The following is a 25,100-nucleotide window of genomic DNA, read 5'->3' on the forward strand; positions in this document are numbered from 1 at the left end:
TATTGATATGTTTTATGTATTTCTCTATAGAGCTTCGTCAATGACTAACACCTTCATCAATGTGACGCGCATGTTCGTGTAACGCATACACCAATGTTACATTCCCATCGGTGTTACTCTCACGTCAACGGAACTCACACGTCAACGTAACTCTCACAGCAACGTAACTCATAGGAACGTAACTTTCCCTTCAACGTAACTCTCACCTCAACGTAACTCTCACAACAACGTAACTCTCACGTCAACGTAACTCTCAGGTAAACGTAACTCAAAACAACGTAACTCTCCCGTCAACGTAACTCACAACAACGTAACTCTCCCGTCAACGTAACTCACAACAACGTAACTCTCCCGTCAACGTAACTCTCCCGTCAACGTAACTCACAACAACGTAACTCAGCAACGTAACTCTCACGTCCCTGTAACACTCACGTCAACGTAACTCTCACGTCAATGTAACTCTCACGTCAATGTAACTCTCACGTCAACGTAACTCTCACGTCCCTGTCACTCTCACAGCAATGTAACACTCACGTCAACGTAACTCTCACGTCAACGTAACACTCACGTCAACGTAACTCTCACAACAACGTAACTTTCACGTCAACGTAACTCTCACGTCAACGTAACACTCACGTCAACGTAACTCTCACGTCGTCGTAACTCTCATGTTAACGTAACTCTCACTTCAACGTAACTTTCACGTCAACGCCACTCTCACAACAACGTAACTCATAGCAACGTAACTTTCCCTTCAAGGTAACTTTCACTTCAACGTAACTCTCAGGTCAACGTAACTCTCAGGTCAACGTAACTTTCACGTCAACGTAACTTTCAGGTCAACGTAACTCTCACGTCAGCGCAACTCTCACAACGTCGTAACTCTCACGCCAACGGAACTCTCACAACAACGTAACTCACACCTCAACGTAACTCTCACGTCAACGTAACTCTAAGGTAAACGTAACTCACAACAACGTAACTCTCCCGTCAACGTAACTCACAACACCGTAACTCAGCAACGTAACTCTCACGTCACTGTAACTCTCACAACAACGTAACACTCACGTCAACGTAACTCTCACAACAACGTAACTCACACGTCAACGTAACTCTCACGTCAACACAACTCTCACGTCAACGTAGCTCTCACGTCAAAGTAACTCTCACGTCAACGTAACTCTTATAGCAACGTAACTCTCACAACATCGTAACTCTCACATCAACGTAACTCTCACGTCAACGTAACTCTTACATCAATGTAACTCACAATATCGTAACTCTCACGTCAACGTAACTCCTACAACAAGGTAACTCTCACGTCAACGTAACTCTCACGTCAACATAACTCTCACAACAACGTAACTCACACGTCAACGTAACTCACACGTCAACGAAACTCGAACGTCAACGTAACTCTCACAACAACGTAACTCACGTCAACGTAACTTTCACGTCAACGTAACTCTCACATCAACGTTATCTTGATATCTTGAGATGATTTCGGGGTTTTAGTGTCCCCGCGGCCCGGTCCTCGACCAGGCCTCTACCCCCAGGAAGCAGCCCGTGACAGCTGACTAACACCCAGGTACCAATTTACTGCTAGGTAACAGGGGCATAGGGTGAAAGAAACTCTGCCCATTGTTTCTCGCCGGCGCCCGGGATCGACCCCTGGACCACAGGATCACAAATCCAGCGTGCTGTCCGCTCGGCCGACCGGCTCCCCATACATACATCCACGACATGTGATACATATACGTATGTGATACATACATCCACGGCACTTACAGTGACACATACAACCAACCACACTTACAGTGACACATATAATTAGCGACACATTACCTATTGTAGAAAAATTAGACCAATAGGGACAAACCTATAAATTTGGAAAACAAAAGAGTTATTGATTTGGCAAAATGGGAACATAAGTGGGCAAAATAGCAACCAATTTGGCAAAATAGCAACCATTTTGGCAAAATAACAACCAATTTTGGCAAAATAGCAACATAATTGGGCAAAATAGCAACCAATTTTGGCAAAATAGCAACCAATTTGGCAAAATAGCAACCAATTTGGCAAAATAACAACCAATTTTGGCAAAATAGCAACGAATTTGGCAAAATAGCAACCAATTTGGCAAAATAGCAACCAATTTGGCAAAATAACAACCAATTTGGCAAAATAACAACCAATTTTGGCAAAATAACAACCAATTTTGGCAAAATAGCAACCAATTTGGCAAAATAGCAACCAATTTGGCAAAATAGCAACCAATTTTGGCAAAATAGCAACCAATTTTGGCAAAATAGCAACCAATTTTGGCAAAATAGCAACCAATTTTGGCAAAATAGCAGCCAATTTGGCAAAATAGCAACCAATTTGGCAAAATAGCAACCAATTTGGCAAAATAACAACCAATTTTGGCAAAATAACAACCAATTTTGGCAAAATAGCAACCAATTTAGCAAAATAGGAACCAATTTGGCAAAATAACAACCAATTTTGGCAAAATAACAACCAATTTGGCAAAATAGCAACCAATTTGGCAAAATAGCAACCAATTTGGCAAAATAGCAACCAATTTGGCAAAATAACAACCAATTTTGGCAAAATAACAACCAATTTGGCAAAATAACAACCAATTTTGGCAAAATAGCAACCAATTTGGCAAAATAGCAACATAATTGGGCAAAATAGCAACCAATTTTGGCAAAATAGCAACCAATTTGGCAAAATAGCAACCAATTTGGCAAAATAGCAACATAATTGGGCAAAATAGCAACCAATTTGGCCAAATAGCAACCAATTTGGCAAAATTGCAACCAGCTTGTAAAAAATAGCCATCGATTTTCAAAAATAAATATTTACCAAAAGTAGCAATCATTAATCATCAGTGACTTGTACGCCTTTCACATTCGTAGGTCATCAATGTTTCAGGGGTCACAAGAAACATTTGGCGGCAGTGAACTTTAATATATATTTGTCAATTCCTCTTTCTCCATTCTCTCTAAACTGCGGCTATTCGATCTGATATTCTTTTTATGGTGTATATATTCACCAAGTTGTGCTTACTGGGGGTTGAGCTCTGGCTCTTCGGGCCCCGCCTCTCGACTGATTTTTTTCACACACACACACACACACACACACACACACACACACACACACACACACACACACACAGGAATGCGTGCATGCATGCGCGCATGTGTGATCAAGATTTCTGTCCTACTACTCACAAAATTAAGTCGTTTTATAGATTTTTTTTTTTTTTACAAAGTCTCACAGTAAATATGATTTTTAAGGCAGTGATTTTTTAGTTTTATTTGCTGGTGTTATTTTCACGGCGCCGCGAGAGTGTGGCAGGAACGCTCATGTGAGGGTTTTGAACAGTTACTATTTATCCCACTGTGAAGGGTTGAACAGTTACTATTTATCCCACGGTGAAGGGTTGAACAGTTACTATTTATCCCACTGTGAAGGGTTGAACAGTTACTATTTATCCCACTGTGAAGGGTTGAACAGTTACTATTTATCCCACTGTGAAGGGTTGAACAGTTATTATTTATCCTACTGTGAAGGGTTGAACAGTTACTATTTATCCTACTGTGAAGCATTGAACAGTTACTGTATATCCCACTGTGAAGGGTTGAACAGTTACTGTATATCCCACTGTGAAGGGTTGAACAGTTACTGTATATCCCACTGTGAAGGGTTGAACAGTTACTATTTATCCTACTGTAAAGGGTTGAACAGTTACTGTATATCCCACTGTGAAGGGTTGAACAGTTACTATTTATCCTACTGTAAAGGGTTGAACAGTTACTGTATATCCCACTGTGAAGGGTTGAACAGTTACTATTTATCCTACTGTAAAGGGTTGAACAGTTACTGTATATCCCACTGTGAAGGGTTGAACAGTTACCATATATCCCACTGTGAAGGGTTGAACAGTTACCATATATCCCACTGTGAAGGGTTGAACAGTTACCATATATCCCACTGTGAAGGGTTGAACAGTTACCATATATCCCACTGTGAAGGGTTGAACAGTTACCATATATCCCAGTGCTCGCAACACAGCATCACGGTGATGGGATATTCACTGTTACACTTCACAGAAGTTACCAACGGAACACATTTTCTATCATCACTATAAACAAAATATTGTAACTGTTAAATACTGTATATAGAAGACTGTTAAATACTGTATATAGAAGCAACTGTTAAATACTGTATATAGAAGCAACTGTTAAATACTGTATATAGAAGCAACTGTTAAATACTGTATATAGAAGCAACTGTTAAATACTGTATATAGAAGCAATATTAAAGATCTCCACGTGTGTGTGTGTGTGTGTACTCACCTATTTGTGCTTGCGGGGGTTGAGCTCTGGCTCTTTGGTCCCGCCTCTCAACCGTCAATCAACTGGTGTACAGGTTCCTGAGCCTATTGGGCTCTATCATATCTACACTTGAAACTGTGTATGGAGTCAGCCTCCACCACATCACTGCCTAGTGCATTCCAATTGTCAACCACTCTGACACTAAAAAAAGTTCTTTCTAATATCTCTGTGGCTCATTTGGGCACTCAGTTTCCACCTGTATCCCCTAGTGTGTGTGCCCCTTGTGTTAAATAGCCTGTCTTTATCTGCCCTATCAATTCCCTTGAGAATCTTGAATGTGGTGATCATGTCCCCCCTAACTCTTCTGTCTTCCAGCGAAGTGAGGTTTAATTCCCGTAGTCTGTGTGTGTGTGTGTGTGTGTGTGTGTGTGTGTGTGTGTGTGTGTGTGTGTGTGTGTGTGTGTGTGTGTGTGTGTGTGTGTACTCACCTAGTTGTGTCTGCAGGATCGAGCATTGGCTCTTGGATCCCGCCTTTCGAGCATCGGTTGTTTACAGCAATGACTCCTGTCCCATTTCCCTATCATACCTGGTTTTAAAATTATGAATAGTATTTGCTTCCACAACCTGTTCCTGAAGTGCATTCCATTTCCCCACTACTCTCACGCTAAAAGAAAACTTCCTAACATCTCTGTGACTCATCTGAGTTTCCAGTTTCCATCCATGTCCTCTCGTTCTGTTACTATTCCGTGTGAACATTTCGTCTATGTCCACTCTGTCAATCCCTCTGAGTATCTTATACGTTTCTATCATGTCCCCCCTCTCCCTTCTTCTTTCTAGTGTCGTAAGGCACAGTTCCCTCAGGCGCTCCTCATACCCCATCCCTCGTAGCTCTGGGACGAGTCTCGTTGCAAACCTCTGAACCTTTTCCAGTTTCATTATATGCTTCTTCAGATGGGGACTCCATGATGAGGCGGCATACTCTAAGACTGGCCTCACGTAGGCAGTGTAAAGCGCCCTAAATGCCTCCTTACTTAGGTTTCTGAATGATGTGTGTGTGTGTGTGTGTGTGTGTGTGTGTGTGTGTGTGTGTGTGTGTGTATGACAACCATTGTATAATAGGAATATCATTAACATGTAAGACAACCGTTGGATTACATTGAAAATATGGTAAATATGTGTATGACTAAATATATAACACACGCTTCAGGGTTGTCCCGTTGTATGGGAACGCCGTAAAGTGTGTGTGTATGGGCAGTATGCAGGTGAGTAGTGTATGAAAATGTCAATGTAAGTTAATTATGCAACTGCATAATTAACTTGCATAATGTATAAGGGTTACCGTGCAGCATAATGTATAAGGTTATCGTGCAGCATAATGTATAAGGGTTACCGTGTAGCATAATGTATAAGGTTATCGTGCAGCATAATGTATAAGGTTACCGTGCAGCATAATGTATAAGGTTATCGTGCAGCATAATGTATAAGGGTTACCGTGCAGCATAATGTATAAGGGTTACCGTGCAGCATAATGTATAAGGTTATCGTGCAGCATAATGTATAAGGGTTACCGTGCAGCATAATGTATAAGGGTTACCGTGCGGCATAATGTATAAGGTTATCGTGCAGCATAATGTATAAGGGTTACCGTGCAGCATAATGTATAAGGTTATCGTGCAGCATAATGTATAAGGGTTACCGTGCAGCATAATGTATAAGGGTTACCGTGCGGCATAATGTATAAGGTTATCGTGCAGCATAATGTATAAGGGTTACCGTGCAGCATAATTTATAAGGTTATCGTGCAGCATAATGTATAAGGGTTATCGTGCAGCATAATGTATAAGGGTTACCGTGCAGCATAATGTATAAGATTATCGTGCAGCATAATGTATAAAGTTACCGTGTATTGTAATATCAATTTTTCTCGATTATAATGAGGGTTATAGGACTCCTGGGATACGGAAACGCTGCAAACGCAGAGCACAATAGAGGCACGTTGCAAGCAAATGTGTTACAGTGCACGGTACAATGAACACAGGATGTATAATGAGTTGACCGTGAAGACACTTGCTGTGTTTCGTTGCATATTCAGTTGAAGGTGGTCAAAATAATGCAGTATGGGAGGGAGGTGGGGTTGTGCAATGCAGTCTGGTGGTGTGAATATAATGACGGAAAGCGTGAAACAATGCACATCGGTAGGGATTATAATAATGTATGGGGAGGGGGTGATACAATGCATTTCAGTGGGAATTATAATGATGGTCGTGAGAGGTGATACAATGCAGTTCAGTTTGGAATTATAATTATGGTCGTGCGAGGTGATACAATGCAGTTCAGTAAGGATTATAATGATGGCCGTTGGGTGGTGGGGGGGAGGGGTGATACAATGCAGTTCAGTAAGGATTATAATGATGGCCGTTGGGTGGTGGGGGGGAGGGGTGATACAATGCAGTTCAGTAAGGAATATAATGATGGCCGTTGGGTGGTGGGGGGGAGGGCTGATACAATGCAGTTCAGTAAGGATTATAATGATGGCCGTTGGGTGGTGGGGGGGAGGGGTGATACAATGCAGTTCAGTAAGGATTATAATGATGGCCGTTGGGTGGTGGGGGGGAGGGGTGATACAATGCAGTTCAGTAAGGATTATAATGATGGCCATTGGGTGGTGGGGGGGAGGGGTGATACAATGCAGTTCAGTAAGGATTATAATGATGGCCGTTGGGTGGTGGGGGGGGAGGGGTGATACAATGCAGTTCAGTAAGGATTATAATGACGGCCGTTGGGTGTTGGGGGGGAGGGGTGATACAATGCAGTTCAGTAAGGAATATAATGACGGCCGGCGTGATACAAGAGCTATGCTGTCCGCTAGGGATTCTCAGACACCAAAATAACGCGGGAAGCTGAAGGCACGACACGCTGCAACCAGCCGAGGCGAGCGAGGCGCGCGACCAGAGGAGTCTAATTCCATCCGGTAGACGTCAGTAGCCGGGGCAGGCGGACGGGGCTACGACGATTGCCGTCAAATGCCTCGCCAAAACGAATCAAATCGTCTCGAGGATAGTCACGGAATTGTATCTTTAAGGCTTTTTTAGTTTTGCTTCTAGGTGTATTCATGCAAAGTAGGGAGAGTACGAGGCCTTTTTAAAGTGTGCCGTCAACCAGTGCGGCAAGCGTTTTCTATGAGCCGTTTTTTTTTTCGTATTTTGCTGTTTTGTGTTTGTTGTATAGATGTTTTGTGAGTGATTAGTCGTCCTGCTCCAGTGCCGAGCATTTGACAGTGTGGAGGTGGTGTATTGATGCACTCGACGGAAGCGCCGAGGTAAACATGAGGAATATAGGTAACAATAGTGGATCCACTCACCTGTAACTGCGTGGGCGAAGTCGCTGAGTTGCTCTGATGCCGTCACGAGGAGACTCCCCGCTCTCTGCTCCCTTCCTCTCATCCGTTTCTTCTTTTTCCTCCTCCTCCTCCTCGTCCCCTCTTCCCTCATCTCCCACCACATAGTCCTGCTCCTCGCCTGATGCTTCCTCGTGCCGTGGGGGGAGTTCTTTGCATTGCTGAGGCTCGAGAGGGACTTGTGTGTTGCACGGGCGGTAGTTCTCTCTCTCGGGTTTTGGAGACTCGAGCCTGTCCTGGGCCCGAGGCGAGCCTGGCGCCTTGATCACCACACTCGCTACACTCTCTCCTGCAGGAGTGCCGGTACTCGGGCCCTCCTGCGTCAGCGAACTCCCCTCGAGTCTGGCGTGGGCGGCGTCCGCAGCCTCGAGTGACTGCGGGAGTGGCTCCTGAGGCTCCCCTTCCTCGTCCTCGGTCTCAACGATGTCCGAAATAGGCCAAGCCTCGTGCCTGCTCTCACCTGCGGCGCGGCCTTCGTCCTCGTCGTCGTCTTCCTCGTCGGAGAAGGGGAAAGCCAGGGCCATGCGTGACGACGACGGGTCGTCAGCTCTGGCCGAGGTGTGACACAGCCCCGGAGATGCCTTGTCCTTCCTCCACTTGTATTCATCCTTCTTCGGCTTGCATTGTTCTCTATCTTTCTTTATCCACTTTTCGCGGTCGTTTTTAGCCGCCCTCCACGGGGATGCGTCTTTGTCCTTCCTCCACTCGCATTCATCCTTGCTCTTCTTCCACTTACATCCATCCTTCTCTCTTTTCCCCTTGCTCTCATCCCTCTCTTTCCTCCACTCGTATTCATCCTTGCTCCACGCGCTATCTTCCCCGCGCTTCTTACACTTGTTTTCCCCACTCTCTTTCTTCCACTTATCTTCATCTTTCTTCCACTTGTATTCACTGTCCTTCCACCGGCCTGCTTGCTGCCTCCAGACAGTCTCTCCCAGGGCCTGCCCCCTCGTGTCCTGCGGCAGACTGACGCCCGGGTGGGGGTCCGCAGGCGGCGCTCCTGGTGGCAGGAGTGTCCTAAAGTGGTGGTAGATGTAGGGCGCCACAGACGAGGACATGAGGCCAGCGCGCAGGGGGTCCACCGCGCACGTTTGGCAGTAGGGGTGGGGGCGCTGGTGGGGGTTGTGGAGGGGGGAGGAGGAGGGGGCATGGGTGCCGCAGGGGCGGTGTTGCGCCGAGAAGCTCCGGTGGGAGGGGCTGAAGGGGCTGGCGGTTGTGGCGAACTCCCCAGGGGCGGCGCCGTGCGAGGGGCGCATGAAGGCGCGGATGGGGCCCATTGTGGCTCACATGACAGACGTAGCAGGTGCTGAGCTTGATGTTTTTAGCTGCTACTGCTGCTGCCACAGCTTTAGCTACTGCTGCCACAGCTTCATCTGCTGCTGCCACTGCTTTAGCTGCTGCTGCTGCTGCCACAGCTTTACTTGCTGCTGTTGCTGCCACAGCTTCACTTCCTGCTGCCGCCACAGCTTTAGCTGCTGCTTTTGACACAGCTTTAGCTCCTGCGGGGGCGTCTCTGGCGAACACAACGCGTGGGGCCAAACTGCTGCTGCTGCTGCTGTTCCCAGCTAATTGCACTAATCTCACTGAATCTTTGACTGGTTGTGACGGCGTCAGCTCCTTCCTGCCGGAGGCGCGGGGGAAGGAGCCCGTCAGGACCGCCGCATGCTGGTGCGGGCGGCGGCGGTGGACCCTGGGACCTGCGGGCGGTGGTTGGTTACTGGCATGTGGCTGTGGGCGGCCCTTCCCCCCCCCCCCCCCCCGCGCCCCCACCCACACACAGGGCTCTCATGGGGGGTGGAGGTAGTTATGTCAGGCTAGGAAGTGTGGGAGAGGGGCTTGTAACACCAGGGTGTGGGGGGGAGGGGTTGCAACACCAGGGTGTGTGAGGGGGGGCTTGTAACACCAGGGTGTGGGGGGGAGGGGTTGCAACACCAGGGTGTGTGAGGGGGGGCTTGTAACACCAGGGTGTGTGAGGGGGGGTTGTAACACCAGGGTGTGGGGGGGAGGGGTTGCAACACCAGGGTGTGTGAGGGGGGGCTTGTAACACCAGGGTGTGTGAGGGGGGGTTGTAACACCAGGGTGTGGGGGGGAGGGGTTGTAACACCAGGGTGTGTGAGGGGGGGCTTGTAACACCAGGGTGTGTGAGGGGGGTTGTAACACCAGGGTGTGTGAGGGGGGGTTGTAACACCAGGGTGTGTGAGGGGGGGGTTGTAACACCAGGGTGTGTGAGGGGGGGTTGTAACACCAGGGTGTGTGAGAGGGGGTTGTAACACCAGGGTGTGTGAGGGGGGTTGTAACACCAGGGTGTGTGAGGGGGGGTTGTAACACCAGGGTGTGTGAGAGGGGGTTGTAACACCAGGGTGTGTGAGGGGGGGTTGTAACACCAGGGTGTGTTAGGGGGTTGTAACACCAGGGTGTGTTAGGGGGTTGTAACACCAGGGTGTGTTAGGGGGTTGTAACACCAGGGTGTGTGAGGGGGTTGTAACACCCGGGGGTGTGAGGGGGGGTTGTAACACCAGGGTGTGTGAGAGGGGGTTGTAACACCAGGGTGTGTGAGGGGGGTTGTAACACCAGGGTGTGTTAGGGGGTTGTAACACCAGGGTGTGTTAGGGGGTTGTAACACCAGGGTGTGTTAGGGGGTTGTAACACCAGGGTGTGTTAGGGGGTTGTAACACCAGGGTGTGTTAGGGGGTTGTAACACCAGGGTGTGTGAGGGGGTTGTAACACCCGGGTGTGTGAGGGGGGTTGTAACACCAGGGTGTGTTAGGGGGTTGTAACACCAGGGTGTGTGAGGGGGGGTTGTAACACCAGGGTGTGTGAGGGGGGGTTGTAACACCAGGGTGTGTGAGGGGGTTGTAACACCAGGGTGTGTGAGGGGGTTGTAACACCAGGGTGTGTTAGGGGGTTGTAACACCAGGGTGTGTGAGGGGGGGTTGTAACACCAGGGTGTGTGAGGGGGTTGTAACACCCGGGTGTGTGAGGGGGTTGTAACACCAGGGTGTGTTAGGGGGTTGTAACACCAGGGTGTGTGAGGGGGGGTTGTAACACCCGGGTGTGTGAGGGGGTTGTAACACCCGGGTGTGTGAGGGGGGGTTGTAACACCCGGGTGTGTGAGGGGGGGTTGTAACACCCGGGTGTGTGAGGGGGGGTTGTAACACCAGGGTGTGTGAGGGGGGGTTGTAACACCCGGGTGTGTGAGGGGGTTGTAACACCCGGGTGTGTGAGGGGGGGTTGTAACACCAGGGTGTGTGAGGGGGGGTTGTAACACCAGGGTGTGTGAGGGGGGGTTGTAACACCAGGGTGTGTGAGGGGGGGGTTGTAACACCAGGGTGTGTGAGGGGGGGTTGTAACACCAGGGTGTGTGAGGGGGGGTTGTAACACCCGGGTGTGTGAGGGGGGGGTTGTAACACCAGGGTGTGTGAGGGGGGGTTGTAACACCCGGGTGTGTGAGGGGGGTTGTAACACCAGGGTGTGTGAGGGGGGGTTGTAACACCCGGGTGTGTGAGGTGGGGTTGTAACACCCGGGTGTGTGAGGGGGGTTGTAACACCAGGGTGTGTGAGGGGGGGTTGTAACACCAGGGTGTGTGAGGGGGTTGTAACACCAGGGTGTGTTAGGGGGTTGTAACACCAGGGTGTGTGAGGGGGTGTTGTAACACCCGGGTGTGTGAGGGGGGAGGGTTGTTACACCCGGGTGTGAGGATGTGACTCACGGGTTACATACACACACACACACACTTGGGGGCTTTACTCCTACATACACCCGGTGGGGAGGAGGGGGGGGGGGGTTACCCTCACACAAACAGGAGTCACGTGTTACACCCACACACCCCAGGGTGTGTGGGTGTAACACCCGGGGGAGACCCGGGATGCAACACACACAGTACTGGTATTATCGAGTCTTATTTTCTATACACTGCTCCATCCCAGACACCCATTCCACCCCCCACCCTCCTCAATCCACCCATTCCTGAGGCTGGGTGTGATGGGTGGCCACAGCTGCCGCCCACCGCCGCCCCTGCTAGGTGGCGCCAGGTGTCGGCGCCGCCCCACGCAGACGGCCGGACCGGCTCCACTGGACAGGGCTATGGCCGGCCCGGCCGGCTGCCCCACAACCCATGTTTGGCCAGGTGGGCAGCCGCCCCTCCCCCGCCCACCTGCGTGGGCGTAGTGGAGAGGGAGCACCATACTCACTAGCGGGTGGGCGGTGTGGGCGTGCGGGCGGTGGCGTGGGCCATGTTGTTGCTGCTGCTGCCGGTCCCGGCGGGCCCTCACACAGTGCCAAGGGAGACTAGCAGGTGTTAGGCCCGTGCCAGGCAACTAGGGGCACTGTGGCACCTGAGGGGCGCTCATTGGTCGGCGTGGCCCAGGGGGCGTGGCCCTACACTCCCTTACACCTCGCCTATTGGTCGAGAGGCAGCCGCCATTTGCGTGCTGGACTCTACCTGGTGAGCCGGTACCCACACCTCTGCCCACACCCAGCACCGCCCACACCCAGCACCGCCCACACCCTACACCGCCCACACCCTACACCGCCCACACCCTACACTACACCCAACACGATACACAACACCTTGGATGAGCGGGTATCCCGCCAGATGCTCCTCTGAAGGAGGGAACCTGTCGCCTGCATCCAGCGTGGCTCCCCCCACCATCTTGTGGCACGCCTCGAGTAAGAAATGGGGGGTAGAGGGGCGCGCACCTCACCGATGATCACCCCACCCTCCCCCCCAGACACCCCTCCCCCAGACACCCCTTCCCCAGACACCCCTCCCCCCAGACATCCCTCCTCCCAGACACCCCTCCCCAAAAGAAAACAGATTTTAAATTAGATTCCTTTGCCTACTATCACATGTTGACATCTCAAAGAATGATACGGTTGACCTGCTGGCAAAGACAGCCTGTAGGAGACCAGTAGTAGAAATTAGTATAGGGGGCGTTTCATTTGCTGTGACTAAGAGAATACGTCAGCGAATGTATGATGAAAATCTTACTGACCTAACAAATTCATTTAGAGCAAGAACTCGGCAATGTGACGTTATAGTGGCCAGAATACGCCTGGGATATAGACGTATCCGGCAGCTTTCTCAAAACCCAAGTGTCGAATACACCATGTGAGAGGGGGGGGGGGGGTTGTAACACATGGGTGGGGGGGTGGTTGTAACACCCGGGTGTGAGACGGGGGGGCTTGTAACACCCGGGTGTGAGAGGGGGGGGGCTTGTAACACCCGGGTGTGAGAGGGGGAACTTTGTAAAAGTGTCGAATACACCATGTGTCAACTTTGTGAAAGTGTCGAATACACCATGTGTCAATTTTGGTAAAGATAAAACATGCACTCCCTCGAACATTATATTGTCGAATGTCCCACATTGAGTGACTTTCGCCCTCCTGGGCTGAGGTATGCTGAACTCTGTATCTACTATATGAATACTGGAACGCTTGATGATATATCGGACTTGTACCCAAGATTGACCATGTAAAATATCAGTTACACAATATTTGTGATGTGACTATAGTCTGAGCTTGTAAAAGCACCTTAATCACCTTCAGTAGTTAGTCCCCCCAGACACCCCCCCTCCCCCGAGACACCCTTCCCAAGACACCCTGAGACACCCTAAGACACCCTCTTCGTGCCTCACGCCTCCACATCAAGTAGTTATAACTATCTACGGGCTCACCATAGCCCGTGTTACTTGGAACTTTTTGTTCCAGGTAGCGAATCTTTAACAACGACGACGACATCAAGTAGTTCTCCCTTTGCGTAAAATAAGAAAAAATCGCGCTTAACGAGCGGGAGTACAGCGATCAACGCGAGCTCGGGCAGCCACCGCCACTGGAGGGGGGGGGGGGGTTGGGTTGGGGGGTTGGGTGGGGGTTGAGGGGTGAGCCAACATGGAGTGCCATCTGGAGCTAGACCGGCCAACCTCTCCCGGGGGTGTAGCAGTAATGGAACTATTGCCAACGTGAACGACGGTGATGGCCATACTCTCCATTATAATAGAATTATTAATCAATAAATATAGCGATATTGTTATAACTAGAATTGTACTTGTAAATGTTTATACTGTTATACTGCCTGACTCCTGACGCCATTGTGTTTAATGTTGAATTGAAATGTTTCGATAAACATCAGACATGGCCGCCTGACATACATCGATGTTTCTGACATTATTCAATCTAATTTCGTTAGCTATTCGTTATCTATCTACTCTAAACGGTAGCACTGAACCGTTAAACTCTGTAATTGTTAAACTAATTATCGTTAAACTCAGATAATAGTTAAACTCTGGTATTTGTTAAATTCGAATAATTGTTAAACTCTTATAATCGTTAAACTCGCAATGGGTAAAAATATAGTAATTGTTAAACTCTGGTAATCGTTGTGCAGTGCCCAACCAGTTGGGCTGGACGGTAGAGCGACGCTCTCTTGTCATGCAGGTCGGCGTTCAATCCCCGACCGTCCACCAAGTGGTTGGGCACCATTTCTTCCCCTCCTTCCTATTCCCATCCCAAATCCTAATCCTGACCCCCCTTCCCAGTGCTATATAGTCGTAATGGCCTGGCGCTTTCTCCTCATAGTTCCCTTCCCTCCTCCCTTGCAGTGGTTAAACCCAATCAGTTGTTAAACTCTGGTAATCGTTAAACCTCATTTTGTTTTACTTAATGACCGTTATACTTTAAATTGCCCTACAACGAAATCTCGTTCATCGCCAGATTGAAATCGTTAATTGCAACAGTTTTAATGTTCAAAACCATATTGCCAATGTTGTGAACACCGTTTTGTATTCGCTGAAAATCGAATGTGTCGTTGAAATCCGAATTTCGGTGGTTAAACGCCAGATTTCGATGGGTTGAACGCCGGATAAGCGTTGTTGAACATTACATTTTTGAATGCCGAAGATTTATAACTGAACTGTGAACGGCAAACTTTGATTGTTGAACGGCAAACTTTGATTGTTGAACGGCAAACTTTGGTTGTTGAACGCCGAACTTTGGTTGTTGAACGGTAAACTTTGGTTGTTGAACGTCGAACTTTGGTTGTTGAACGTCGAACTTTGGTTGTTGAACGTCGAACTTTGGTTGTTGAACGTCGAACTTTGGTTGTTGAACGGTAAACTTTGGTTGTTGAACGTCGAACTTTGGTTGTTGAACGTCGAACTTTGGTTGTTGAACGTCGAACTTTGGTTGTTGAACGGTAAACTTTGGTTGTTGAACGTCGAACTTTGGTTGTTGAACGTCGAACTTTGGTTGTTGAACGTCGAACTTTGGTTGTTGAACGTCGAACTTTGGTTGTTGAACGTCGAACTTTGGTTGTTGAACGTCGAACTTTGGTTGTTGAACGTCGAACTTTGGTTGTTGAACGTCGAACTTTGGTTGTTGAACGGGCAACTTTGGTTGTTGAACGTCGAACTTTGGTTGTTGAACGTCGAACTTTGGTTGTTGAACGTCGAACTTTGGTTGTTGAACGTCGAACTTTGGTTGTTGAACGGTAAACTTTGGTTGTTGAACGTCGAACTTTGGTTGTTGAACGTCGAACTTTGGTTGTTGAACGTCGAACTTTGGTTGTTGAACGGTAAACTTTGGTTGTTGAACGTCGAACTTTGGTTGTTGAACGTCGAACTTTGGTTGTTGAACGTCGAACTTTGGTTGTTGAACGTCGAACTTTGGTTGTTGAACGTCGAACTTTGGTTGTTGAACGTCGAACTTTGGTTGTTGAACGTCGAACTTTGGTTGTTGAACGTCGAACTTTGGTTGTTGAACGTCGAACTTTGGTTGTTGAACGGGCAACTTTGGTTGTTGAACTGTGATTCTTGGTTGCAGGACGCTGATTTCAGTCGCAGGTCGCCGAACGCCACAACCATTCAACGCAGACTGTAACCGTTCAATGCTGTATTGGTAAAACGTCGAGGCTGTAACGAGGTGATTAACGATAAACATTTGAGTGAAGGCGTTGATCATATTAATAAAAATAGTAACACCTCGACAAATATTAATAGAATCTTAAAAAAATATATATAATTATATCTTCATTAAATATTACTAATATTAATAAACTTAAAAAAATATTATGAGTGGTTTTGATGATATTAATACCAAAAGATATTGATAATTAAAAATCTTATGTTAAAAGGAGGAGAGTAATTTGGGTACAGTTGACGAGGGCTTCACAAGCTCCACTAAATGTTTAACCACTCGCAGTTTGCTAAATCAAACCAAACTCAATTTAACCAAACCCAATCAAACTGAATTTAACCTCACCCAATCAAACTGAATTTAACCAAACCCAATCAAATTAAATTTAACCAAACCCAATCAAACTAAATTTAACCAAACCCAATCAAATTAAATTTAACCAAACCCAATCAAACTAAATTTAACCAAACCCAATCAAACTAAATTTAACCAAACCCAATCAAACTGAATTTAACCAAACCCAATCAAATTAAATTTAACCAAACCCAATCAAACTAAATTTAACCAAACCCAATCAAACTGAATTTAACCAAACCCAATCAAACTAAATTTAACCAAACCCAATCAAACTGAATTTAACCAAACCCAATCAAATTAAATTTAACCAAACCCAATCAAATTAAATTTAACCAAACCCAATCAAATTAAATTTAACCAAACCCAATCAAACTAAATTTAACCAAATCCAATTACCTGAAGCGAAATCAAACCACTAATTGTAACCAGCCTAAATCAAATCTTTCTTGATCTCACCCAATGTAAATGATGAACATGTTAATGAACATGGTGGTGTTGGTGAGTATGGTGGTGTTGGTGAGTATGGTGGTGTTGGTGAGTATGGTGGTGTTGGTAAGTATGGTGGTGTTGGTGAGTATGGTGGTGTTGGTGAGTATGGTGGTGTTGGTGAGTATGGTGGTGTTGGTAAGTATGGTGGTGTTGGTGAGTATGGTGGTGTTGGTAAGTATGGTGGTGTTGGTGAGCATGGTGGTGTTGGTGAGTATGGTGGTGTTGGTGAGTATGGTGGTGTTGTTGGTGAGTATGGAGGTGTTGGTGAGTATGGTGGTGTTGGTGAGTATGGTGGTGTTGGTAAGTATGGTGGTGTTGGTGAGCATGGTGGTGTTGGTGAGTATGGTGGTGTTGGTGAGTATGGTGGTGTTGGTGAGTATGGTGGTGTTGGTAAGTATGGTGGTGTTGGTGAGCATGGTGGTGTTGGTAAGTATGGTGGTGTTGGTGAGTATGGTGGTGTTGGTGAGTATGGTGGTGTTGGTGAGTATGGTGGTGTTGGTGAGTATGGTGGTGTTGGTGAGTATGGTGGTGTTGGTAAGTATGGTGGTGTTGGTGAGCATGGTGGTGTTGGTGAGTATGGTGGTGTTGGTGAGTATGGTGGTGTTGTTGGTGAGTATGGAGGTGTTGGTGAGTATGGAGGTGTTGGTGAGTATGGTGGTGTTGGTGAGTATGGTGGTGTTGGTGAGTATGGTGGTGTTGTTGGTGAGTATGGAGGTGTTGGTGAGTATGGAGGTGTTGGTGAGTATGGTGGTGTTGGTGAGTATGGTGGTGTTGGTGAGTATGGTGGTGTTGTTGGTGAGTATGGAGGTGTTGGTGAGTATGGAGGTGTTGGTGAGTATGGTGGTGTTGGTGAGTATGGAGGTGTTGGTGAGTATGGTGGTGTTGGTGAGTATGGTGGTGTTGGTGAGTATGGTGGTGTTGTTGGTGAGTATGGAGGTGTTGGTGAGTATGGTGGTGTTGGTGAGTATGGTTATGTTGGTGAGTATTGTGGTGTTGGTGAGTATGGTGGTGTTGGTGAGTATGGTTGTGTTGGTGAGTATGGTGGTGTTGGTGAGTATGGTGGTGTTGGTGAGCATGGTGGTGTTGGTGAGCATGGTGGTGTTGGTGAGTATGGTGGTGTTGGTGAGTATGGTGGTGTTGGTGAGCATGGTGGTGTTGGTGAGCATGGTGGTGTTGGTGAGTATGGTGGTGTTGGTGAGTATGGTGGTGTTGGTGAGTATGGTGGTGTTGGTGAGTATGGTGGTGTTGGTGAGCATGGTGGTGTTGGTGAGTATGGTGGTGTTGGTGAGTATGGTGGTGTTGGTGAGCATGGTGGTGTTGGTGAGTATGGTGGTGTTGGTGAGCATGGTGGTGTTGGTGAGCATGGTGGTGTTGGTGAGTATGGTGGTGTTGGTGAGTATGGTGGTGTTGGTGAGCATGGTGGTGTTGGTGAGCATGGTGGTGTTGGTGAGTATGGTGGTGTTGGTGAGTATGGTGGTGTTGGTGAGTATGGTGGTGTTGGTGAGTATGGTGGTGTTGGTGAGTATGGTGGTGTTGGTGAGTATGGTGGTGTTGGTGAGCATTGTAGTGTTGTTGGTGAGTATGGTGGTGTTGGTGAGTATGGTGGTGTTGGTGAGTATGGTAGTGTTAGTGAGTATAGTGGTGTTAGTGAGTATGGTGGTGTTGGTGAGTATGGTGGTGATGTTGGTGAGTATGGTGGTGTTGGTGAGTATGGTGGTGTTAGTGAGCATGGTGGTGTTGGTGAGTATGGTGGTAATGTTGGTGAGTATGGTGGTGTTGGTGAGCATGGTGGTGTTAGTGAGTATGGTGGTGTTGGTGAGTATGGTGGTGACGTTGGTGAGTATGGTGGTGTTGGTGAGTATGGTGGTATTGGTGAGTATGGTGGTGTTGGTGAGTATGGTGGTGTTGGTGAGCATGGTGGTGTTGGTGAGCATGGTGGTGTTGGTGAGTATGGTGGTGTTGGTGAGTATGGTGGTGTTGGTGAGTATGGTGGTGTTGGTGAGCATGGTGGTGTTGGTGAGTATGGTGGTGATGTTGGTGAGTATGGTGGTGTTGGTGAGCATGGTGGTGATGTTGGTGAGTATGGTGGTGTTGTTGGTGAGCATGGTGGTGTTGGTGAGTATGGTGGTATTGGTGAGTATGGTGGTGTTGGTGAGTATGGTGGTGTTGGTGAGTATGGTGGTGTTGTTGGTGAGTATGATGGTGTTGGTGAGCATGGTGGTGTTGGTGAGTATGGTGGTGATGTTGGTGAGTATGGTGGTATTGGTGAGTATGGTGGTGTTGGTGAGTATGGTGGTGATGTTGGGGAGTATGGTGGTGTTGTTGGTGAGCATGGTGGTGTTGGTGAGTATGGTGGTATTGGTGAGTATGGTGGTGTTGGTGAGTATGGTGGTGTTGGTGAGTATGGTGGTGTTGTTGGTGAGTATGATGGTGTTGGTGAGCATGGTGGTGTTGGTGAGTATGGTGGTGATGTTGGTGAGTATGGTGGTGTTGGTGAGCATGGTGGTGTTGGTGAGCATGGTGGTGTTGGTGAGTATGGTGGTGGTGTTGGTGAGTATGGTGGTGTTGGTGAGTATGGTGGTGTTGGTGAGCATGGTGGTGTTGGTGAGTATGATGGTGTTGGTGAGTATGGTGGTGATGGTGAGTACTGTGGTGTTGGTGAGTATGATGGTGTTGGTGAGTATGATGGTGTTGGTGAGTATGATGGTGTTGGTGAGTATGATGGTGTTGGTGAGTATGATGGTGTTGGTGAGTATGATGGTGTTCGTGAGTATTGTGGTGTTGGTGAGTATGATGGAGTTGGTGAGTATGATGGTGATGTTGGTGAGTATGGTGTTGGTGAGTATGGTGGTGGTTTTGGTGAGTATGGTGGTGTTGGTGAGCATGGTGGTGTTGGTGAGTATGATGGAGTTGGTGAGTATGGTGGTGATGGTGAGTATGGTGGTGTCGGTGAGTATGATGGTGTTGGTGAGTATGATGGTGTTGGTGAGTATGATGGTGTTGGTGAGTATGGTGGTGTTGTTGGTGAGTATCGTGGTGTTGGTGAGTATGGTGGTGTTGGTGAGTATTGTGGTGTTGGTGAGTATGGTGGTGTTGGTGAGTATGGTGTTGTTGGTGAGTATGGTGGTGTTGGTGAGTATGGTGGTGTTGGTGAGTATTGTGGTGTTGGTGAGTATGGTGGTGTTGGTGAGTATTGTGGTGTTGGTGAGTATGGTGTTGTTGGTGAGTATCGTGGTGTTGGTGAGTATGATGGTGTTGGTGAGTATTGTGGTGTTGGTGAGTATGATGGTGGTGTTGGTGAGTATCGTGGTGTTGGTGAGTATGGTGGTGTTGGTGAGTATGATGGTGTTGGTGAGTATGGTGGTGTAGGTGAGTATGGTGGTGTTGGTGAGCATGGTGGTGTGTTGGTGAGTATGATGGTGTTGGTGAGTATGGTGGTGTTGGTGAGCATGGTGGTGTTGGTGAGTATGATGGTAGTGTTGGTGAGTATGGTGGTGTTGGTGAGTATGGTGGTGGTGTTGGTGAGTATGGTGGTGTTGGTGAGCATGGTGGTGTTGGTGAGTATGGTGGTGTTGGTAAGTATGGTGGTGTTGGTGAGTATGATGGTGTTGGTGAGTATGATGGTGTTGGTGAGTATGGTGTTGGTAAGTATGATGGTGTTGGTGACTATAGTGTTGGTGAGTATGATGGTGTTGGTGAGTATGGTGGTGTTGGTGAGTATGGTGGTGGTGTTGGTGAGTATGATGGTGTTGGTGAGTATGATGGTGTTGGTGAGTATGGTGTTGGTGAGTATGATGGTGTTGGTGAGTACGGTGTTGGTGAGTATGGTGGTGTTGGTGAGTATGGTGGTGTTGGTGAGTACGGTGGTGTTGGTGAGTATGGTGCTGTTGGTGAGTATGGTGGTGGTGTTGGTGAGTATGGTGTTGGTGAGTATGATGGTGTTGGTGAGTACGGTGTTGGTGAGTATGATGGTGTTGGTGAGTATGGTGGTGTTGGTGAGTATGGTGGTGGTGTTGGTGAGTATGGTGGTCGTGTTGGTGAGTATGGTGGTGTTGGTGAGTATGGTGGTGTTGGTGAGTATGGTGGTGATGGTGAGTATGATGGTGGTGTTGGTGAGTATGATGGTGGTGTTGGTGAGTATGGTGGTGGTGTTGGTGAGTATGGTGGTGTTGGTGAGTATGATGGTGTTGGTGAGTATGGTGGTGTTGGTGAGCATGGTGGTGATGTTGGTGAGTATGGTGGTGTTGGTGAGCATGGTGGTGGTGTTGGTGAGTATCGTGGTGTTGGTGAGTATCGTGGTGTTGGTGAGTATGGTGGTGTTGGTGAGTATGGTGTTGGTGAGTAGTGTGGTGTTGGTGAGTATGATGGTGTTGGTGAGTATGGTGGTGTTGGTGAGTATGATGGTGTTTGTGAGCATGGTGGTGGTGTTGGTGAGTATGATGGTGTTGGTGAGTATGGTGGTGTAGGTGAGTATGGTTGTGTTGGTGAGCATGGTGGTGGTGTTGGTGAGTATGACGGTGAAGGTATGGTGGTGGTAAGTATGGTGGTGTTGGTGAGTATGATGGTGTTGGTGAGTATGGTGGTGTTGGTGAGTATGGTGGTGTTGGTGAGCATGGTGGAGGTGTTGGTTAGTATGATGGTGTTGGTGAGCATGGTGGTGGTGTTGGTGAGTATGGTGGTGTTGGTGAGTATGGTGGTGTTGATGAGTATGGTGGTGTTGGTGAGTATGGTGTTGGTGAGCATGGTGGTGGTGTTGGTGAGTATGATGGTGTTGGTGAGCATGGTGGTGGTGTTGGTAAGTATGGTGGTGTTGTTGAGTATGATGGTGTTGGTGAGTATGGTGGTGTTGGTGAGTATGGTGGTGTTGGTGAGTATGGTGGTGGTGTTGGTGAGTATGGTGGTATTGGTAAGTATGGTGGTGTTGGTGTGCATGATGGTGTTGGTGAGTATGGTAGTGGTGTTGGTGAGTATGGTGGTGTTGGTGAGTATGGTGGTGTTGGTGAGCATGGTGGTGGTGCTGATGAGTATGATGGTGTTGGTGAGTATGGTGGTGTTGGTGAGTATGGTGGTGTTGGTGAGTATGATGGTGTTGGTGAGCATGGTGGTGTAGGTGAGTATGGTGGTGTTGGTGAGTATGGTGGTGTTGGTGAGTATGGTGGTGTTGGTGAGTATGGTGGTGTTGGTGAGTATGGTGGTGTTGGTGAGTATGGTGGTGTTGGTGAGCATGGTAGTGTTGGTGAGTATGGTGGTGTTGGTGAGCATGGTGTTGGTGAGCATGGTGGTGTTGGTGAGTATGATGGTGTTGGTGAGCATGGTGGTGTTGGTGAGTATGGTGATGTTGGTGAGTATGATGGTGTTGGTGAGCATGGCGGTGTTGGTGAGTATGATGGTGTTGGTGAGCATGGTAGTGGTGTTGGTGAGTATGGTGGTGTTGGTGAGTATGGTGGTGTTGGTGAGTATGGTGGTGTTGGTGAGCATGATGGTGTAGGTGAGCATGATGGTGTTGGAGAGTATGGTGGTGTTGGTGAATATGGTGGTGTAGGTGAGTATGGTGGTGTTGGTGAGCTTGGTGGTGGTGTTGGTGAGCATGGTGGTGGTGTAGGTGAGTATGGTGGTGTAGGTGAGTATGGTGGTGTTGGTGAGTATGGTGGTGTTGTTGGTGAGTATGGTGGTGTAGGTGAGTATGATGGTGTTGGTGAGTATGGTGGTGCTGGTGAGTATGGTGGTGTTGGTGAGTATGGTGGTGTTGGTGAGTATGGTGGTGTTAGTGAGCATAGTGGTGTTGGAGAGTATGGTGGTGTAGGTGAGTATGGTGGTGTTGGTGAATATGGTGGTGTTGGTGAGTGTGGTGTTGGTGAATATGGTGGTGTTGGTGAGTATAGTGGTGTAGGTGAGGAAGGTGGTGTTGCTGAGCATGGTGTTGGTGAGCATCGTGGTGTAGGTGAGTATGGTGGTGTTGGTGAGTATGGTGGTGTAGGTGAGTATGGTGGTGTTGGTGATTATGGTGGTGTTGGTGAATATGGTGGTGTTGGTGAGTATGGTGGTGTTGGTGAATATGGTGGTGTTGGTGAGTATGGTGTTGGTGAGTATGGTGGTGTTAGGTGAGTATGGTGGTGTTGGTGAGTGTGGTGGTGTTGGTGAGTATGGTGGTGTTGGTGAGCATGGTGGTGTTGGTGAGCATGGTGGTGTAGGTGACTATGGTGGTGTTGGTGAGTATGGTGGTGTAGGTGAGTATGGTGGTATTGGTGAGTATGGTGGTGTTGGTGAGTATGGTGGTGTTGGTGAGTATGGTGGTGTTGGTGAGCATGGTGGTGGTGTTAGTGAGCATGATGGTGGTGTTGGTGAGTATGGTGGTGTTGGTGCGTATGGTGGTGGTGTTGGTGAGCATGGTGGTGTTGGTGAGTATGGTGGTGTAGGTGAGTATGGTGTTGGTGAGTATGGTGTTGGTGTTGGTGAGTATGGTGTTGGTGAGTATGGTGGTGTGTTGGTGAGTGTGGTGGTGTTGATGAGTATGGTGGTGTTGTTGTTGAGTATGGTGGTGTAGGTGAGTATGGTGGTGTAGGTGAGTATGGTGGTGTTGGTGTGTATGATGGTGTTGGTGAGTATGGTGGTGTAGGTGAGTATGGTGGTGTAGGTGAGTATGGACCAAGTTCTCAGACCAAGTCCATTCCATCCAGATGTCGACCCCAGAGGGACATTCTTCAAGTACAACATGCTGGCCATTCAAAATGAGAATTTTTCTAAAAATATAAATTAATATTGTTGTGTATTATAATACTGTGTGTGTTTATGTGCAGTATGCGAGTGTATGGAGTGGACTTTGGCCTTTATTTACACGGGCTGGGATTGGAAATGAAATCCCAATAAAATGTGTTCATTTTGTTCACCCTAGCAAGTGTGTTTGTTCATCTCAGCTAGTGTGTTTGTTCACTCCAAATGTGTTTGTTCATCCTAGCAAGTGTGTTCACTCCAGCAAGTGTGATTGTTCACTCCAGCAAGTGTGTTTGTTCACTCCAGCAAGTGTGTTTGTTCACTCCTGCAAGTGTGTTTGTTCACTCAAACAAGTGTGTTTGTTCATCCCAGCAAGTGTGTTTGTTCATCCCAGCATGTGTGTTTGTTCATCCCAGCAAGTGTGTTTGTTCACTCCAGCAAGTGTGTTTGTTCACCAAAGCAAGTGCGTTTGTTCATCCCAACAAGTGCGTTTGTTCATCCCAGCAAGTGTGTTTGTTCACTCCAGCAAGTGCCTTTGTTCACTCCAGCAAGTGTGTTTGTTCACTCCAGCAAGTGTGTTTGTTCACCCCAGCAAGTGTGTTTGTTCACCCCAGCAAGTGTGTTTGTTCACCCCAGCAAGTGTGTTTGTTCACCCCAGCAAATGCGTTTGTTCACCCCAGCAAGTGCGTTTGTTCACCCCAGCAAGTGTGTTTGTTCACCCCAGCAAATGTGTTTGTTGACCCCAGCAAGTGTGTTTGTTCACCCCAGCAAATGTGTTTGTTCACCCCAGCAAGTGTGTTTGTTCACCCCAGCAAGTGTGTTTGTTCACCCCAGCAAGTGTGTTTGTTCACCCCAGCAAGTGTGTTTGTTCACCCCAGCAAGTGTGTTCACCCCAGCAAGTGTGTTTGTTGACCCCAGCAAGTGTGTTTGTTCACCCAAGCAAGTGTGTTTGTTCACCCCAGCAAGTGTGTTTGTTCACCCCAGCAAGTGTGTTTGTTCACCCCAGCAAGTGTGTTTGTTCACCCCAGCAAGTGTGTTTGTTCACCAAAGCAAGTGTATTTGTTCACCCCAGCAAGTGTGTTCACCCCAGCAAGTGTGTTTGTTCACCCAAGCAAGTGTGTTTGTTCACCCCAGCAAGTGTGTTCACCCCAGCAAGTGTGTTCACCCCAGCAAGTGTGTTCACCCCAGCAAGTGTGTTCACCCCAGTAAGTGCAGACAGACAGGCGTAGGTGAGTCACAGTGCGAGGGTGTGTTAGCTGGAGCTCCAATTGTCTTGATACTAATAAGGGAAGGTGTAGTGAGGAAGCTGTGTGGAGCTCTCAGGACAGAGTTAGAGTCCTTGTGGGAGGAGCTACGACAGATGAAACAACTTCAAGAGGAAGCAAAGAACGAGAGCGGCAGGAGAGGGTCTACATTTTGGGATATCGTAGGGAACAGGGGTCTTAAGAAGCCTCTGACGAGACCCCTTACAGATGTCATAAACACTTCCAACCCATTCACCGTGATGGAAGACGAGTGCTGTAGGAAGCCCGCAGTTGGCTCGAAAGGGGAAGGCAACGAAGGGAGCGCCGGTCCCTCAAGCTGCTCACAAAGTTAAGGAAGTAGCTAAGCGAATTTTGGTTGTGGGAGAGTCCCGGGTGAGGTGTTTGGGTAGAGCTTTTTGTGCCTGAGATAAGGGTGGGGGGGGGGACAGGTTAAGGGTTTGCTATCCGGGGGCAGGGATTGGTGATAGTGTTAACAACATGAATGATATTATGGCGGGAAATCGGAACAAACCCATTATTTGTGTCATTGCTGGTGGAAATGATGTTGGACGAGTTAGGAGTGAGGCACTGATACAGAGGTTTAAGACAGCCATAGAATTAGTTAGGAATAAGGGAGGAATCAC

The 25,100-nt window shown here is 48.1% G+C and overlaps 2 protein-coding genes across 2 annotated transcripts in view; both read right to left on the reverse strand.

Moving 5' to 3' along the window:
- Window positions 1-12,278, reverse strand: part of LOC123745182 (uncharacterized) — a 52,737-nt gene extending 40,459 nt beyond the window's left edge. Inside the window, exons 1-2 of the mRNA XM_045725494.2 lie at window positions 11,935-12,278; window positions 7,708-9,440 (exon numbers count right to left, since the gene is read on the reverse strand). Of these exons, the coding sequence (XP_045581450.2) occupies window positions 7,708-9,020 (1,313 nt within the window). The 5' untranslated portion in view covers window positions 9,021-9,440; window positions 11,935-12,278. The remainder of the gene's footprint in view (window positions 1-7,707; window positions 9,441-11,934) is intronic.
- A 2,342-nt stretch (window positions 12,279-14,620) lies between these two features.
- LOC123773853 (protein P200-like) lies at window positions 14,621-15,700 on the reverse strand. Its single transcript, XM_045767774.2, has one exon. The coding sequence runs from the start codon at window positions 15,698-15,700 to the stop codon at window positions 14,621-14,623; it is 1,080 nt and encodes a 359-aa protein (XP_045623730.2).
- Between the last annotated feature and the right edge of the window lie 9,400 nt (window positions 15,701-25,100).

This window comes from Procambarus clarkii, chromosome 10 (genome assembly GCF_040958095.1).
Source record: "Procambarus clarkii isolate CNS0578487 chromosome 10, FALCON_Pclarkii_2.0, whole genome shotgun sequence".
Taxonomy (NCBI): Eukaryota; Metazoa; Arthropoda; class Malacostraca; order Decapoda; family Cambaridae; genus Procambarus; species Procambarus clarkii.

Bases quoted from the DNA above. Each gene is read 5' to 3' on its own strand.
- LOC123773853 (XM_045767774.2), bottom strand. From the start codon at position 15,700: ATGATCAACGCCTTCACTCAAATGTTTATCGTTAATCACCTCGTTACA.